The sequence below is a fragment of the Lycorma delicatula genome, chromosome 4, assembly GCF_047948215.1.
Source record: "Lycorma delicatula isolate Av1 chromosome 4, ASM4794821v1, whole genome shotgun sequence".
NCBI classification, from domain to species: domain Eukaryota; kingdom Metazoa; phylum Arthropoda; class Insecta; order Hemiptera; family Fulgoridae; genus Lycorma; species Lycorma delicatula.
In genome coordinates, this window is record NC_134458.1 from 178,771,208 (window position 1) to 178,789,138 (window position 17,931).

At 28.8% G+C, this 17,931-nt stretch overlaps 1 protein-coding gene across 1 annotated transcript; it reads right to left on the minus strand.

Annotated features, from left to right (window-relative positions):
• Window positions 1-363: 363 nt before the first annotated feature.
• Window positions 364-16,878, minus strand: LOC142324115 (G-protein coupled receptor Mth-like). The gene is made up of 2 exons (XM_075364781.1): window positions 15,872-16,878; window positions 364-688 (listed from the first exon to the last, which is right to left on the minus strand). Exons 1-2 carry the CDS (start codon window positions 16,752-16,754, stop codon window positions 645-647), a joined length of 927 nt encoding a protein of 308 aa, XP_075220896.1. The 5' UTR covers window positions 16,755-16,878; the 3' UTR covers window positions 364-644.
• Between the last annotated feature and the right edge of the window lie 1,053 nt (window positions 16,879-17,931).

A 17,931-nucleotide genomic window follows, 5' to 3' on the forward strand; every position in this document is an offset into this window, starting at 1 on the left:
TAATATCCTAGTCACTCAGGGAACAGAGTAACACGGTACTGGTGCAAGTGGTCAGCGACTAAGGGTGTTGAGCCGTTCAGTTTTTTTTGGTATTTTCCCTAAGATTATTATCGGATTTGGTTAAAATGTATATGGAACCATTCCAAAAGTATACTCTTTCGACTTAAAAAAAAAAAAAATTCAAAATCAGTTTACTAACATTGGAGATATTGTGTAACGTGTAAAAAAAAAAATACAGTCACATTGATAACTTCCTCCTTTTTTGAAGTTGATTAAAAAGGAAGAATCTCTGTAAGAACTTACTGAAAAAAGAATTACTGGAATAATATTTAAAATAACCAGTAAAAAATAAATAAAATAAAATATGAAAGCAAATTAAGTATTTATTTAATAATCATATTAATACAAACTGTAATATTATCAAACATTACTTTCTCTCACTACCATTATTATTATAATGATTACTAATAGAAAAAACAAAAGCAAAATCAATTTGAAATAATAAAAGCACATAATAAAACCAATTTGATATAATAATTATTAAAGTTAATTATTATTCTTTTAAGCAAAATAATTTATTTCATTTAACTTCTATAACTTTTCACCTTGGTCAAAAGCTTTAAAATAAGGATTTTTTTTTTGAATCAGATGTTTGAGGATATCCACTCACTGCTCCAGAAAAGGATACCTGTTATAAAACATATTAACATTAATTATTATGTTGTATAATTCTGCTACAAGTCCATTAGACTGATTTTAATTTCACAAGCCTTATGTTAAGTGAATTTAAATATTTGTGAGCAGAATAAATAATGGAATTCTTTTTTTAAATTACTTCTTTATGTATAGGTGTTATTTATATGTACATGATCTTTGTAGTGCTGAATTTACATGTTGATTGAATTTATTAACTAGCAGACCCGGCAATGCTTTGCTATTGCCAGATTTAAATATATATATATATATATATATTAAATGAGCACAATTGAAAGTTTGATAAAACATGAACAAAATGAATATTACGGAACTTCTCAAAATTTAACCTTTCCCCTTCCCCAATATCTATTTCCTTTTCCATTCCCCTTTACATTTTCCCCTTTTCTTTTCCCCCTTTTCATGTTTTCCTTTTTCCATTTTACAATATTCCCTTTTTCCCATTGTCCCTTTCCTTTTTCCTTGTTTCCCCCTTTCCTATCCTTTCCCTTTCCTTACCCCATTCATCTTTCCCTTATTTCCCCTTTCACCATTATCTTCCCCCTTTTCCGCCTTTCTTTTTTCTCCTTACTGCTTTCAATTTCCTGTTTTTCCTTTTCCCCGTTTTTCTTTTTCCATTTTCCGTTCTTGCCTTTTACCTTTTTTGATTTTTCCCTTTTCCAATTTTTCCATCTTTCCCTTTTCTGATTTTTCCCTTTCTCCCTTTTTCTCCTGCGCATAAATCAGTCCAGTAGTTTTTTGGTTTATAGCGGACATACATATTGGAAACATTGAAATGGAATTATAAAGCATTAGTATAGTGTATGTTGCTTTTAAGTCTAACAGGTAGGGCTGTTTTCCAAAAAAAAGCATGTTTTTATCTGTCACAGGTGTGACATCTTATGTGTATAAATAGTAGGTAAATAAAACACACACGTATTCGAATGCAACATTGGGTCAAAATATCAAAGCAATCCGTGAAGAACTTTCGGAGATTTAAGATTTTGAACAAACGAACATTTTTTATTTATATAGATAAATTCAGTCTATAGGAAAGACTATAGAAAGGAAGAATCATTGGAACCCAAGGGCATAATTGATTTTTTTATGTCTCTTGATAGTCCTATAACACATTTTCACTTAGTATCCCAGAGGTCTGTTTGGTTAATACTTTAGCCTAACTATGTATAGTGCTATTTTTTTTAAACAAAATATTATATGAATAACAAAAATATACACATGCATCCCTCCTCTATGAATCATGAGACCTTGCCGTTGGTGAGGGGGCTTGAGTGCTCAGGGATACAGAGTAGCCGGACCGAAGGTGCAACCATATTGGAGAGGTATCTGTTGAGAGCCAGACTAAGGAATGATTCCTGAAAGAGGGCAGCAGCTCTTTCAGTAGTTGTTAGGGGCGTGAGTCACAATGACTTAAACGGCCATATCAACATCACTCAGTCCTCTGAGTACTGCGCAGCTGAAAGCAATGGAAAACTACAGCTGCTTTTTTTCCAAGAAAATGTGGCTCTCTGCGTTTTCATATAGCAATGATGGAGGCGCCTTCCTTGGTAAAATATTCCGGAGGTAACCTAGTCCCCCGTTCGGATCTCCGGGTGGAGACTACTAAGGAAGGGGTCACCAGAAAATTAAAAAATAACATTCTACGAGTTGGAGCGTAGAATGCTAGAAGCTTAAAAAAGGTTGGTAGGCTAGAAAATTTAAAAAGGGAAATGGATATGATAAATGTGGATGTAGTAGGAATTAGTGAGGTTCGGTGGGAAGAGAAAGGTGACTTTTGGTCAGGTGATTTTAGAGTAATTAACTCAGCTTCAAATAATGGGCAGGCAGGAGTAGGTTTCATAATGAACAAGAAGATAGGGAAGAGAGTAGAGTATTTCAAAACGCATAGTGATAGAATCATTGTAATAAGGATAAAATCAAAACCTAAACCGACAACGATTGTTAACGTCTATATGCCTACAAGCACCCATGATGATGATGAGGTAGAGTGTGTATACAAAGAGATTGATGAAGCAATTAAACACGTAAAAGGAGATGAAAATTTAATAATAGTTGGAGATTGGAATGCAAGCATTGCAAAAGGCAAGGAAGGAAATATAGTGGGTGAATACGGGCTGGGCAAAAGGAATGAAAGAGGGGACCGACTTATAGAGTTTTGCACGAAGTATAATTTAGTAATTGCCAACACCCAATTTAAAAATCATAATAGAAGAATATACACTTGGAAAAAGCCAGGCGATACTGGAAGGTATCAGATAGATTATATCATGGTTAAGCAAAGATTTAGAAATCAACTCGTTGACTGCAAAACTTACCCTGGAGCAGACATTGATAGCGACCATAATTTGGTGATAATGAAATGTAGATTGGGGTTTAAAAACCTGAAGAAAAGGTGTCAGATGAATCTGTGGAATTTAGAGAAGCTTGAGGAAGAGGAGGTAAAGAAGATTTTTGAGGAGGACATCGCAAGAGGTCTGAGTAAAAAAGATAAGGTAGAAAATGTAGAAGAAGAATGGGAGAATGTTAAAAAGGAAATTCTTAAATCAGCAGAAGCAAACTTAGGCGGAATAAGTAGAACTGGTAGAAAACCTTGGGTTTCAGACAATATATTGCAGCTGATGGATGAACGTAGAAAATATAAGAATGCTAGGGATGAAGAAAGTAAAAGGAACTATCGGCAATTAAGAAATGCTATAAACAGGAAGTGCAAACTGGCGAAAGAAGAGTGGATTAAAGAAAAGTGTTCAGACGTGGAAAGAGAAATGATTGTTGGTAAAATAGACTGAGCATATAGGAAAGTTAAGGAAAATTTTGGGGTACATAAATTAATATCTAATAATGTGTTAAACAAAGATGGTACACCAATATATAATACGAAAGGTAAAGTCGATAGATGGGTGGAATATATTGAAGAGTTATACGGAGGAAATGAATTAGAAAATGGTGTTATAGAGGAAGAAGAGGATGAAATGGGAGAAACAATACTGAGATCTGAATTTAAGAGAGCATTAAAAGATTTAAATGGCAGAAAGGCTCCTGGAATAGACGGAATACCTGTAGAATTACTGCGCAGTGCAGGTGAGGAAGCGATTGATAGATTATACAAACTGGTGTGTAATATTTATGAAAACGGGGAATTTCCGTCAGACTTCAAAAAAAGTGTTATAGTAATGATACCAAAGAAAGCAGGAGCAGATAAATGTGAAGAATACAGAACAATTAGTTTAACTAGTCATGCATCAAAAATCTTAACTAGAATTCTATACAGAAGAATTGAGAGGAGAGTGGAAGTGTTAGGAGAAGACCAATTTGGTTTCAGGAAAAGTATAGGGACAAGGGAAGCAATTTTAGGCCTCAGATTAATAGTAGAAGGAAGATTAAAGAAAAACAAACCAACATACTTGGCGTTTATAGACCTAGAAAAGGCATTCGATAACGTAGACTGGAATAAAATGTTCAGCATTTTAAAAAAATTAGGGTTCAAATACAGAGAGAGATAGAAGAACAATTGCTAACATGAGCAGGAACCAAACAGCAACAGTAACAATTGAAGAACATAAGAAAGAAGCCGTAATAAGAAAGGGAGTCCGACAAGGATGTTCCCTATCTCCGTTACTTTTTAATCTTTACATGGAACTAGCAGTTAATGATGTTAAAGAACAATTTAGATTCGGAGTAACAGTACAAGGTGAAAAGATAAAGATGCTACGATTTTCTGATGATATAGTAATTCTAGCCGAGAGTAAAAAGGATTTAGAAGAAACAATGAACGGCATAGATGAAGTCCTACGCAAGAACTATCGCATGAAAATAAACAAGAACAAAACAAAAGTAATGAAATGTAGTAGAAATAACAAAGATGGACCACTGAATGTGAAAATTGGATGAGAAAATTATATGGAGGTAGAAGAATTTTGTTATTTGGGAAGTAGAATTACTAAAGATGGACGAAGCAGGAGCGATATAAAATGCCGAATAGCACAAGCTAAACGAGCTTTCAGTAAGAAATATAATTTGTTTACATCAAAAATTAATTTAAATGTCAGGAAAAGATTTTTGAAAGTGTATGTTTGGAGTGTCGCTTTATATGGAAGTGAAACTTGGACGATCGGAGTATCTGAGAAGAAAAGATTAGAAGCTTTTGAAATGTGGTGCTATAGGAGAATGTTAAAAAATCAGATGGGTGGATAAAGTGACAAATGAAGAGGTATTGCGGCAAATAGATGAAGTAAGAAGCATTTGGAAAAATATAGTTAAAAGAAGAGACAGACTTATAGGCCACATACTAAGGCATCCTGGAATAGTCGCTTTAATATTGGAAGGACAGGTAGAAGGGAAAAATTGTGTAGACAGGCCATGTTTGGAATATGTAAAACAAATTGTTAGTGATGTAGGATGTAGAGGGTATACTGAAATGAAACGACTAGCACTAGATAGGGAATCTTGGAGAACTGCATCAAGCCAATCAAATGACTGAAGACAAAAAAAAAACACATGCATTGTGAACAACTTATTTTAAACGAAATCCAGTTTGTGCATTAAATAGGGAATTTTCATATTATATTCTATTCCATTTATAGTAGTACATATATTATAATTGTATATCTTAAATAGTTAAACCTTATTCATTGGAAGTGCCAAGTGACAAATGCACAGAGTTGTACAGTTTCATGATATGCAAATTGATGAGTTTTCTTTACAGTAAGATTTAATTAATTTTATCACAATTATTTCTTTGCGGATTTTTCATAAAATTAATTTCTTAATATTAGTATTTAATTCTGTTATTAATTTTTAATAAGTTTTTATATTTGTTGCTAAAATCTCATAAATCTACAATAAACAGAAAGTAATTATATAAAATAACAAAAATGGAATATAGCTACCAATTTAAGATGTACATGGCTGCCAGTTTTTCTAAGATTTAGCCAGTTTTATAAATGACAACAATATTGGGATATTACCAGGTTTTATAATAAAAATTCATATTGAGTTTCTTTTTTGACTTTTATTAATAATTTGATTTTTTCTTTAGTGATGAAATTATGTTAAATCAAAGATTTTTTGAATAGTGATTATTACTAGAAATATGTATTTTCTTGGATTCAACACAAAATCTTGGTTACTAAATGTGGAAATTATTTATTATTGCCATAGAACATGATGACCTAATTACAGTGAAGCAGTTGGTCTTACGCATTCCTGAGAGAATGCAATTAATTGAACTTTAATACAAAATAGCTAAACACTAGTAATATGTTATTTAAAAGAAAACCCATAGCTCAAGAGTATATAAACTTGTTGACAAATATCACATTGGATGGATTAAATAAACATTCAATAACAGAAAAAACATCACAAACATGTATTATTCCCAACAGAATCAACTTCTACAAATTACCCAATAAGCGCTAAACAAAATGCAGAGGTAGACACCATTATGTATAAATATTATATATTACATTAATACATCAAAATTGAAACCCATCCAATATAGATGACGTCTTTAGGATGTCCTAGGGATTACAAAGTTCAGATTTCTAGAATGTCTCTAGGTATTTTCTATGTATCCCATCAGCATATCTCTGGATTATGACATTTTTATATCCTAGGCTTTACAGAGCCTCATAGTATCATGGTATCTGACAGTCAACATCATAGGATATCCTATAAATCCTGCTATGACATCCATTGGATATCATAGTATGATCTAATACTTTAGGGGGGGGGGGGGGAATTCAGCCGAAGTATTCATAAGTTACAAGTATCAAATTTATAGCAAGAAACACTTCTTTAAAATAAATAATTCAAATAGATCACTTCATTTAGGTTTGTTTTATTTAAGTCCACCATAATAGATCTGAAAATGAATTGTGAATTATGTTGTAAGTAACCAGTCGCTTCAAGTCTTTCAAAACTTGCTTTAAGAACACATCTACCATTTTTAATAGAAATTAATCTTGGCATTTGGATGTTACAAACAAATAAGCTGAACCAAATGTTCTTTTATTTTGAAAACTTATGTAAAAATGAGCAAAGGAAATGTGGATAAGTCGGAAAAAGCATACTTTATTGAAGAATACTCAAGATTTTGATGAAATAAGTAGATATTAAAATCAGCATAATCTTGTTCTGAATATGATGTTTAAAGTTGATCAGTTCATTACTAACATTATTATCAATGATATTAAGACTGAATTAAATATTATAAAAGTGAAATGACTTATTAGTCGATGAAATAAACTTACACAAACTTCTTTATGTAGATCAGGTACATATTAGTACACTAAAAACAAGGCTATTAAAAATAGTAATGGTATGAAAATGGTATTTGTGAATACTGTTAATCTAACATTTCTAAAACATGTTTATCTATTTATGATGAAATTGCCCTTATTATTCTAAACAGTAAATATTTGTGTTAATTATCTGCAATGGTGGTAATTTTTATATTGATGGATTAAAGAACTTCTATTAAAAAGTACAAGGTAGTTATGTGATATTTTGTTGTACTTTATAAAACAAAAGTCAGCCATCACACAAATTGTTGAATCTTCTGAATAAATATACCTGTTGTCTCGCTAATTTTCAGAGTTGTGAATCATCAGTCTTACGAAAACTAATAGCCAAAATTTGTAACTGATTTTCATTTGGTGCACACTTACTATAGATTTCTATGGCATAATTATGAAAATAGCATTTTCTTAACAAATTTTTGATTTGTACATACATCCAATTCTTTTCACATTTACATAATGCATTTTCTTTAACGAATATAAATTTTTGCGAAAATACTACTATTATCATACATATTAGTTCAACTTTGTATATAGTTTAATATTACTCAGAGTTACAAAAACTTGATATACTAGGTAAAATTATAAATATTATTAAGTAATTATGGTATGTACTTTTAATAAAATTGCCATCACTTTTTTATTTAAATTCAATAACTTACTGAATCATGAAATGAAAAAAAAAAAAATATATGAACTGCAGAAAATGCATTAAATGACTACTTTAAAATGAAACTGGGTGTATGAGTATATTATGTATTATAAAACAAAAGATACTATTAATTTATATTTTCTGTTTGAATTGTGATATTTATTTTATTCTGCAATTGTTTTTGAGGTTTAGTATTTAAATCATTTGTTAATATTCTTTAAGTTTCCTATAACAGATAGATACCCCTGGCTGAATTATGAGGAAAAACAAGATAATACTGATAGTGTGACTGCTATCTCTCTGCCTCCAAAGTTTATCAGGTTATCTTCTCTAGGATTTTCTGCTCTCTCCATCACTGGAATTTTTCCTCTTTCACCATTGAGACCAGTTTTACTATATCACCTTATGTGATATAAAATGAAACAATTAGCGAAAATTTAAACATTTATGTCATTACAAAGAGTTGAAAAGTATAAACAGGTTTGGATTTAGCATCTTTACCATATGGAAGTTAATAGAATACCTAAATGGCTTTGTATTGTACACCACAAGGATGGAGGTGTATATGAAGGCTGAGGAAAGGGTGGGAAGCTTTGATAGGTCAAGTATCAGTGCCATGAAGCAAGAAGAACAAAAAGAAGTTATTAACAATGAAAAATTTAGAAGTTTTCAAAATACCTCACATTACCCTACTAATTTAAATGCTCTGGTTTCCTTTTATTATTACTAAAGCTATTGCTTTTAACATTTGCTATAGATTATTCTAATTATTCCTCCTTACTCTGCTAACAAACAAATCATCAGTGTATGCTAGAACACTAGACGTTTCATTCATCTAGACATATAAGTATTTCCATTTTTTCCTGTTGGTCTTCAGTCTCCTTTACTACTTTTTCCAAAACTTATTAGTTTAAAATAATGACAGCACATCTAACCATTTAAGACTATTTTTAATCTAGGTTGTCTGAGTATCTTTGCGACTTCACCACTGCACTTGCAAAACTTTATATTTAATAACTGTGAATATTTTGTTGTTTGATCCACTTCTAATGATTCTTTTTAGTTTTCTAATATTTTAAATGTATCTTTTATTAAATTAAATGTGTTGTCTACCTAGTCTTGTTCTGAATAATCCGCTAAGTAGAATAGTTTTTTTATAACTTTTTTTTACATTTTACTATTATCTTTAATTTCTGATTAAAGTGAACTAGCAGCTAAAAGGCAATGTTTAATAATATAAATAAAAACCATTAAACTTCTAAACTGAACATAATTTTTCTTTACTTTACAGCCTAAATGATGATACACATCCCATGCCAGGATGATACATATGCTAATATTTTTTTCCTTATTGAGATCAGCAAATAGTTTAATGTAATCAATCTATCAATAATAAATACAATATGAATCTATCACAATACAATTTTTTTCTTAAAGAAAAATCTGCCTGCAGTCTTTAAACTTAATTTTAATATAAATAAAAATGTTTGAAATATATATCATGGCAAACATGTTAAATTAGGTAACATACAAAACAAAAAAGAAATGATTACATTTCTACAATGAGTACGTTTCACTTAATGTTTTAATAAAAACCTTATTTTTCATCTGAAAAACTGGCAAACTTAAATTTATTCAACTATTCTTTTAATTTTAATTTTTTATCTCATTCATAGTCACTTAAATTTTTTTTTAGAAAATTTAAATTACAATTTTATGGACTGTAATACAATTGCTTAATTTCAGTTGATCTTTCAATGAATTCAATTTTAAAACATAAATTATTAACCCTAAAGAAAAAAGTGAATTAGTAAATGCAATCATCTCTTTTTATATAATATCTCTTAAATTTCCATTAGGTGCCATGTCATAACCATTAAGAATATAGGCAATCTAACATGAGATGGAATCTCTGAAACTGGTATGACATTTTCAGAATAATAAGCATTCCATGCTAAGCTTACTAAGGAAAGTAAAATGGTTTTGTAAACCATTGCAAAATGATTTTCCAATCCCCTACTTCACTAAGTCTAATATATTGTTGCACATCAGCATGCTAAGCTCACTGAAATTAGATGTTCAACTGTACAAGTGGTACCTTCATTATGTGTATCATAGGAAATGGCTGTATAAGCAATATTATTATTCTCAGAGTAAACATTCTGTTTGTATCTTACACCGCAGGTGCTTTACACATATCACAACCATAAAAAAGTTTAAGACAGATGTTGGCAAGCAATAAATTAATGTATATCTTTTGTTGAGAAACAAAACTTAACTGATAAAATAGTGATCGCTACAAAAGCACTCATTAACATAAAAAAAGGGTTTAAAAGAAGTTTGCAATTTTATCAAACATTTTGTTATGGATATTGTCCAAATTAATGAACCCATCCAAGTAGTAAAGTTATAAGAAGGTATTTTAATAATTCATTCTTACTTATATTAATTTGTTTTAGGAGATACTTTCACCATCAGCTCTTTCATAAGAAATATTATATTTTTTAAATTATATGAGTTAATATATGGAAATTTTAAAAAGCTAGTTACTTTTAACAAAGCTTACAAATAAAGTTTTAACATACAACATTACTATTTAAAATTCTAAAATTTGTATTATACTGACTTGTGTCATTTTAAAAATTTAGTATTTCTAATGAAGTAACTAATGAAGTTGGTACCTCACTCACCAAATGTGTTCTTCAGTATAAATTCATCATTAAGGTAATAATATTTTTGTTAAATTTTTACTGCTTAGATAAGTGAGGTCAAGAAAAGAATTCTTTTATTGGTCATTATTTGGCTGTAAAAATGTAATTTGTGGTGAGTTTTATTTATGTATATTGTTGTTTATATTCTTAACCTCACCATAACAAAAAATAGCCAACAAAAACACAGTTTCAAATTATACAGTAAACCAACAATGACAAGACACTCCATTCATATCTCAAATCATCCAACCTCACATAAACTTATTGGCTTTTAAAATTATGATCCACAGACCACTTAGAATTCACCCATGTCACCTGAAAACCAAGTAAAATTCAACACTATAAAATACCTAGATCCAGGAAAGGATCAACATATATTTAGTGTTGGTGAAAACCTCTATAAACTTAAGTCCAATAATTCTCCCTGGGGAAAACTTTAAACATTGTAACATTTGAAGCATTCTTTCTCAAAATATGTTTTACCACGATGAATAAAAAACTCTTTAATGAAGTCATACAGGTATCATCCGCTTGCCCCCCTCAACTAACAAAAAAATTAAAGCTATGATTATTAAACAAGTGTTCTGCTGCTGTGGAACAATATGAATTTCAATGAATGGTTAAGTTCATAACCCTTTACATTAATATTTCCAGGAAAATTAATCTCCAGTCTTAAAATAAAAAAAATAACTATGTAATATTCAAACAATAATTTTAAAAAGATATGCCACCAGAGAAAAATAACAAATTTAATGGCTTCAAAGTAATTTAGTCCCTATACTGCTCAACCTCTTTATCCTCTTTAGCTCTCTTAAATAAAAAAAATGTTAGGACAAAATTTCAACATATTGCAAAATTTAAACAGCATTAAAAAAAATGTATTCCTTTTGTTTTTGAAAGGTGGTAAGAAATCAATGCTGTTAGGTCCTGGCATCCATAATTTTTCTTATCTCTAAATTAAAGTAAAATTATTGCAATACTCAAGTTGTCCTTTTTCTTTATTTTTAAAAAAATATGTATACCATAATAACATTAAAGAATTTCAGGTCCTTGATGCCTCCTAAGCCACCTATCTTCCATAACTCTTCAGTTAACAAAAAGTAAGAATTCAAATATTGGAATATTAGACTTTCTTTTTTAAATTTTTTCTACGTTCGGAGACAAACAAAAAATTTGCTGGTGTCCCAAGAGTCAAGCCTCCTTGATCCAGTGTCTAATCTTCTCTAATAATGTTCAGCTAATGAAAATTGAAATGCTGAGATATTCAGACCATTTAAAAAAAATAAAAATATCTTTCCTGTTTCTCTGGGCCAAAGTACATTCTTTTTTTATTTATATTCTTAATGTATAAATCAAGCTTATGTACAATGAATTAACATAAACTGATACTGTGACGTTCAAAACTTTTATTTTGTAAAATGTGTTTTATATATCTTCAGGGAAACTAAAAACTGGTGAGACAATGTACTCAAGCCCTATGCACTCTTAGACAGTTTAATCTCTTAATTAACAAGCATTGAAAGGTTGTGATATTAGAATCATTCTTTTTTAAATGTGCTTTTGGGAGGCAGTATAATCCTTAATGGTTTCATGATGAGTGGGACCCCTTTAATCACCTAGACCACCGAATCTTCTTACTTTTGCAATTGAAATTACACAACATTTAAACCATTCTTTTTCAAAATATTTTAAGAAGCTCAAACTTTGCTATTCATGTGGATAGAATCCCCATTAATGATAATGATAGAATTCCTGTTAACCATAGAGTAAAATTTCTGTGCGTTTTATTAGATGAAAAATTATTTTGGGTTGATCATACTGTTTTCTTTTGCAATAAATCAAACCATACTGTTTTTTTTTGTAGTATCTCAACTAAGTTTGTCATCATTTTTAAATATTTATTATGTTTATATATATATATATATATATATATATATATATATATATATATATTCCCTTTTGAAGTTTAATATGCCTAAAAAAAGTCATAATCAGTTTTCAAGATATAGAAGTGGGTTTTAAGATCATCATTGTTTGGTGTCCATAAGTATGAATCAGTATAGACAAAGTTTTGAAAAATGAAATATGCTAATTTTTCCTTGTGTTTATATTTATGAATGCGCAATTTTTGTTAAAAAGAATAGCCACTTATTGTTAAAAAAATAACATCTACTTTACCAAACCAGAAAACAGAGCTGGTTTCTATATTCAACACAATAGCTTCGAGAAAGATCTTTAAATGCTTCTGTTGCCAATTTTAATAAATTAAGTAATCAATTTAAATATTTTTACCAACCTATTTAAAATTCAATTAAAAGACTCTCTTTGGTAGAAAAGATATTATTCTGTCAAAATTTTTAATAATTGAAAAATTAGTAAAAAAAGGCTGCATTCTATTCAATGTGTACATAAATATGCGCTCAAAAAACCTTTATAAATGCCCTTTATAAAATTGAGAACTATTTTGTGATTACTTTTTGTATTTAGTATCTTCATACATTTAACATTAAGCTTAACATTAATGTTAAATGCATATCATAAATATTGTGTAACCTTAATATTATTTCATACGTTTATATTTTAAATAATTAGTATCGACTTTAATCACAATTATTTTTTTATTTTACTGTTAATTGTGTGCTTTGTGATGTCATTCTGTTAAACATTTTACCATGGTTTCCCTTGATCAATTACTGGGGCAGTTCCTTTTTTATCCCATAAAAATAGTAAAATAAAAATAGCAACATACTCTGGGTAATTTATTATTATGTACTGATAAGAATAAATAATTGTTTCTATTTATCTCTAACTCCATTGCATTAAAAAGGTTCAGGACTATTTGTTAATTTAATTTAATTTAAATTTGGGATACTTCATCTTTTTTTTAGTGTCAAACTTCCAGGGAATCTAAAATCATTATGATGTAAAAGTTTGAACATCTTTGTTCTCCTGGATAACTTCAGTCTTCTTCATTAACAAAAATTGAAATTGTGCAATACTCAAAATTAAAAACCATAATGTTCAATAGTATTGAGGTTCATTCAAGATTACCCTGCCACCAAAGACCTGGAACTGGAATGAGAGGGAAGACAGACTTTAGTTTTCATTTGATTAATAAAAATTGAAAAAATATAGTGATATTCTAATCATTCTTACTTCAACCATTTTCTACTTTTTGAACAAGTAAGAATTTAATGGTTCCATTTATTTATGAAAATAATTATTAATAATTAATGCAAACACTTCCAGGTTTTCTTTAATTTTGAAAATTTTGATGAAATTCCTATAATTAGAATAAAATTAATTTTGACAAAATTAATTATGAAAGAGGCAGATTTGAATTGGCCTTTCCCAGATTAACGATTGGCAAGGATAGCTGGACTTGCAGAAGTGTTTTTTTTAATTTACTGGCATCCTCTAGATCACTTTTCTAAAAAATGAGTGAGCAAAGGTATTCATGAAGTTCACTTATCCAAACCTCTTTTCAAGTGATTCTTTATTACTTGAAAAAAAAAAGCAATTCATATCAGTATATGTTTGAGTCAGTCAATAAAAAATGTTTGAACAGTAACAGGCATTACCATCCTGAGTACCTATGGCTACCAATGTTATATGTAAGATAAGATGCCTAGTGCCTGGAGTGGCTTTGAAACTGCTCTTTATGTGAGGTCATTTATTTAGTTTCACCTGAGTTTAGATAAATTGCCCCTAGAATATGTTACTATTTCTGTTTATATATTAATTTCATAATCAACCAACACGACGGAATGTTGGTTATCTCAGCCTTTTACCCACAAGATCCCAATAAAATTCTCATTCCATATTCCCATGCATAAGCTTCAAAGCTTATATGGTGAATTAATCAAAAAAACAAAAAAAAAAAACAAGGAATAGCCATAATATTGATATTGACTAAAGATTGAGTATAGTTTCTTTTATTAGTGTCAGATGTATAATTTGTGTATTATTATTTTGGAATGGTTGAATTGTCATTTTTATTACAAACTGGTTACAGTGATTATTTTCTGGAAGAAAAGTCCTGATTTAAAAAAAAATAATAATATATTTTTCGATAAAGACCATTTGGAAAATGTATAAGGATTTTCCTATCTTAGAAACTAGAGAAAAGTAGAAGACAAATACTTTTATATTTTTTCTAAAAATGTTTAATAGATTTTTACTGGAACACAGTATTTTTATTTTGAGATGATGTGGCCTCATAAAAGGAACCTCAGTTATAATTTATTATTTTTTCTTGTCCTGTTAACCTTAAAGAATCATGAATATTAATAGTGTGAAAGTCAGTTTGAATTAATTAAAATTAAATCACTGAAACTCAGTCAGAAAGTTAATACAAAATTGGTACTGAGAAAAACTGCAAAAAAACTCATGTTGAAAAAGTAATAATCATAAATAATTTAAAAAATTTTTGTAAATAAGGTACAAATACTGAGTGCCATAAGTATAATATATAAAGACAACCTGATCTAATTTGCAAGTCACTGTAAAAAAGACAGGTATTCACAAGAATTTCAAGTAATGCGTGAAGTGGCTTTCCACTGCCTTCTTCACTGACCCAAATTTACTGCTGAATATAAAAAGCTTAGAAAATGTAAGACATTCAGCCCTATAAGTCACATCTTAACCATATTACCATTGGGAATTGGCTGTGTAGTGAACATCATTACTCTTGGAGAAAACTATTCTGATTTGTGCTTCTTGTACCTAAAGCGCATCAGAGCTTATAAGAAGACTGGGAGTGATAATATTAAGAGCTTATTTTCTACACCCTTTTCTATTGTGAAAAAATAAACTGTATAATCAATCTGCTTCAACTTAGGAGGGAAATAAGTAAAGTATTAAACTATTTTAATTCATTAAGTGTTACTAGGTATTAGAAGTTATTCAGATTATGAAAAAAAGCATTAAAAAAAATTCAAAACCCTTTTTACAATTTGTTATGTCCCTATAGCCATTTTCAGTCTAAAAAGTACTGTTATCAGAAATCACATGATTTTCTACTAACTCATATTTCATAATAAATAGTATTTACTCTTTTGATAATATATTGACATTAATATAATGATGTTGAATATTGTAAGAGTAGTGTACCCTCTGCTGTTGGCAAAATAAAATAAAAAGTAATATTCATGAGAGAATATTTTATACAAAGTTTGTTCAAAATATTATATAAGATGAAACTATGTTTATATTAACTTTATAAGTAAGATTGAATAAAACCAGAAAATTGTCAAAAAAATAAAATGAAAAACTCTTTCAGACCAGTAGGGTATAGTGCTTTCTGATATATTTTTGAAATCTTAAATAGTATAATTTTAAATCAGGATTAACACTAAATCAGTCTATGAGTTTTCATTAGAAATAGATAAGTCATACAAAAGTAATTTTTTTACAATTTTTTGTTTTTATATCATTTTTTATGATAATGTTTTATACAATTTATAATTGTAGTTCAATAATATAAGTAAAAATCTTACCTAGAAAAATGCAGATTGTAGTAGATAACTTTGCACCTTTTATCAGAAGGATACCAAGACTCAGGTATGATATAATCATGCTGAATAGTAGATTTAATAAACTTTTTCCAAACAAATTTTGTAAATCTGATATATAACAATATAATAAAAATGTAGCAGTTAGAAATGGTAATGAAGTAAACACTGCAACAGGGTAAATCTGTAATCTTACATTTTTAAAGTAAGATGATATTGATGGTTGTGACATAAGTGATGATGTTGATGCTGATGTTGACGGTGAGCACAAGACAGGTATAATTTGTTTCACACTATCAAACCATTCTAAACAATATTTATCTATGTTAATTATTATATGATTTTTATTTTTTCTAGGTTCATATAAAAGACTTCCATTACCAAGTACATGATATGTACCAATATCTGATTTTTGATCTAATGCGTAAGGACTGCAATCAAGAATATAATCTTTAGAATTAACCACTTGAAAGTGATCATCATCAAGTTCATTAAGTTTGTAAAGGTCTCCATTGGGTTGCACTTCATAATAACTAATTTTATTTACTTCAAAATGATTTCCGATCTTGGCGCAACTTTCACTACTATCTACTGCATAATTTTCAGGACAGCATTTTCTTATACAAGATGTAACCTCACAAATACATCCTCTTAGTGTATTGTTTACATAATAAGTTTTATCTTTTGGATATAAAATACCTTCTACCTCAATAGTTCCATTTGTATAACGCTTAGCACCTTTAAGATCTATTTCAATACTGTTCCATTCTTCACAAGGCTGCTCTTCACTTACTGCTTTTTTCATATTAAATAAAATAATCATTGTTATTAAAAACATTAACCCTTGCACTTTTAGTAGAGTTATCATTATGATTGTTTTATTTTTTAATTTAATAATTTAATTTATAAACTGAAAAAGATAACAGGAAAAATAACAGTAAATTTTGTTTAAAAATATGACTGTTTCATATGAAAACTGATTTCATATTGTAAATTAAAACAGGAAATTTTTTTCCTATTTATGCATCATTATTATGATACCATTATTACCAGTCAGATATTTTTTTATCTCTTATCATTTTTTGTGGTTTGTTATACTTCCTTTCCTCCTTGTTGTTTATTATCTAACTTTTAATAATATCAAAATTAGTTTTTATAAAAACTTCCTGGTTAGTGTAATACACAACAATGAAATTTTAATATATGAATGTGCATTATCTGGGTACCAAGTAATCAAGACACTAAGTTTTGAATTTTATTAGCTTTAAATCTATTTGAGTTGGGAAATTTCTCTTACAAGAGGCAAATATTGTAAAAATGTTTTGTTTGCATACTCTGAAATATGTAACTTCTGGTTGTCAGAACTTTTTTCTACTTATAATTTTATTGTATTATATAAAAGAGGGAAATACTTTTTATTACAGTACTGTTTGTTGTGATTAAAAAAGATAACCTCCCCTGCAATTATATATATATATATATATATATATATATATATATGCATATATATATTTGTTTATAATATATTATATTATATTATTCATACAATTATATGTTATTATATGATTACAATCCCTAAGTCCAAATGACCAATTCTTATTTATCCCATTCTGTATGAATGAATGTTTATGTCTGTTTTGCTTTAAATTGCAAGATACAGTGGTATTTGTATTTTAGAAGGAATTAGCAGGCAGAGCTTTCTGTACTAGATACTTTAGCCTTATCCCAAAACTAATAGGCAAAGTTTTGTTTGTCATCTTACTATATGCATAGTAGACTAGAGAATGTTCTTGAACAGTTCCACAAGCAACTGATCCTTATTGGATCACAAGGATGCACTGACTCTACACATCTTGGCATCAGAGAAAATAAATTAATATTCAAAAGTGATAAAAAATCTAATATTATACTCTTGCTTCAAATCATATATAATTTTAAAGAATAAGAGTTTTAGTTTACTCAGAACATGTGTGTTTAATTAATTTTTATCACTTAAATTAACATTTTAAATTATTTTTTTATTTCTTTATCAATTTGTAACAAAA

Coding starts and splice junctions, on each gene's coding strand:
- LOC142324115 (XM_075364781.1), bottom strand. CDS start 16,754: ATGATAACTCTACTAAAAGTGCAAGGGTTAATGTTTTTAATAACAATG. Junction 689..15,871: donor TACAATCTGCATTTTTCTAG/GTAAGATTTTTA, acceptor GTTTTATAACAG/GTATCCTTTTCTGGAGCAGT.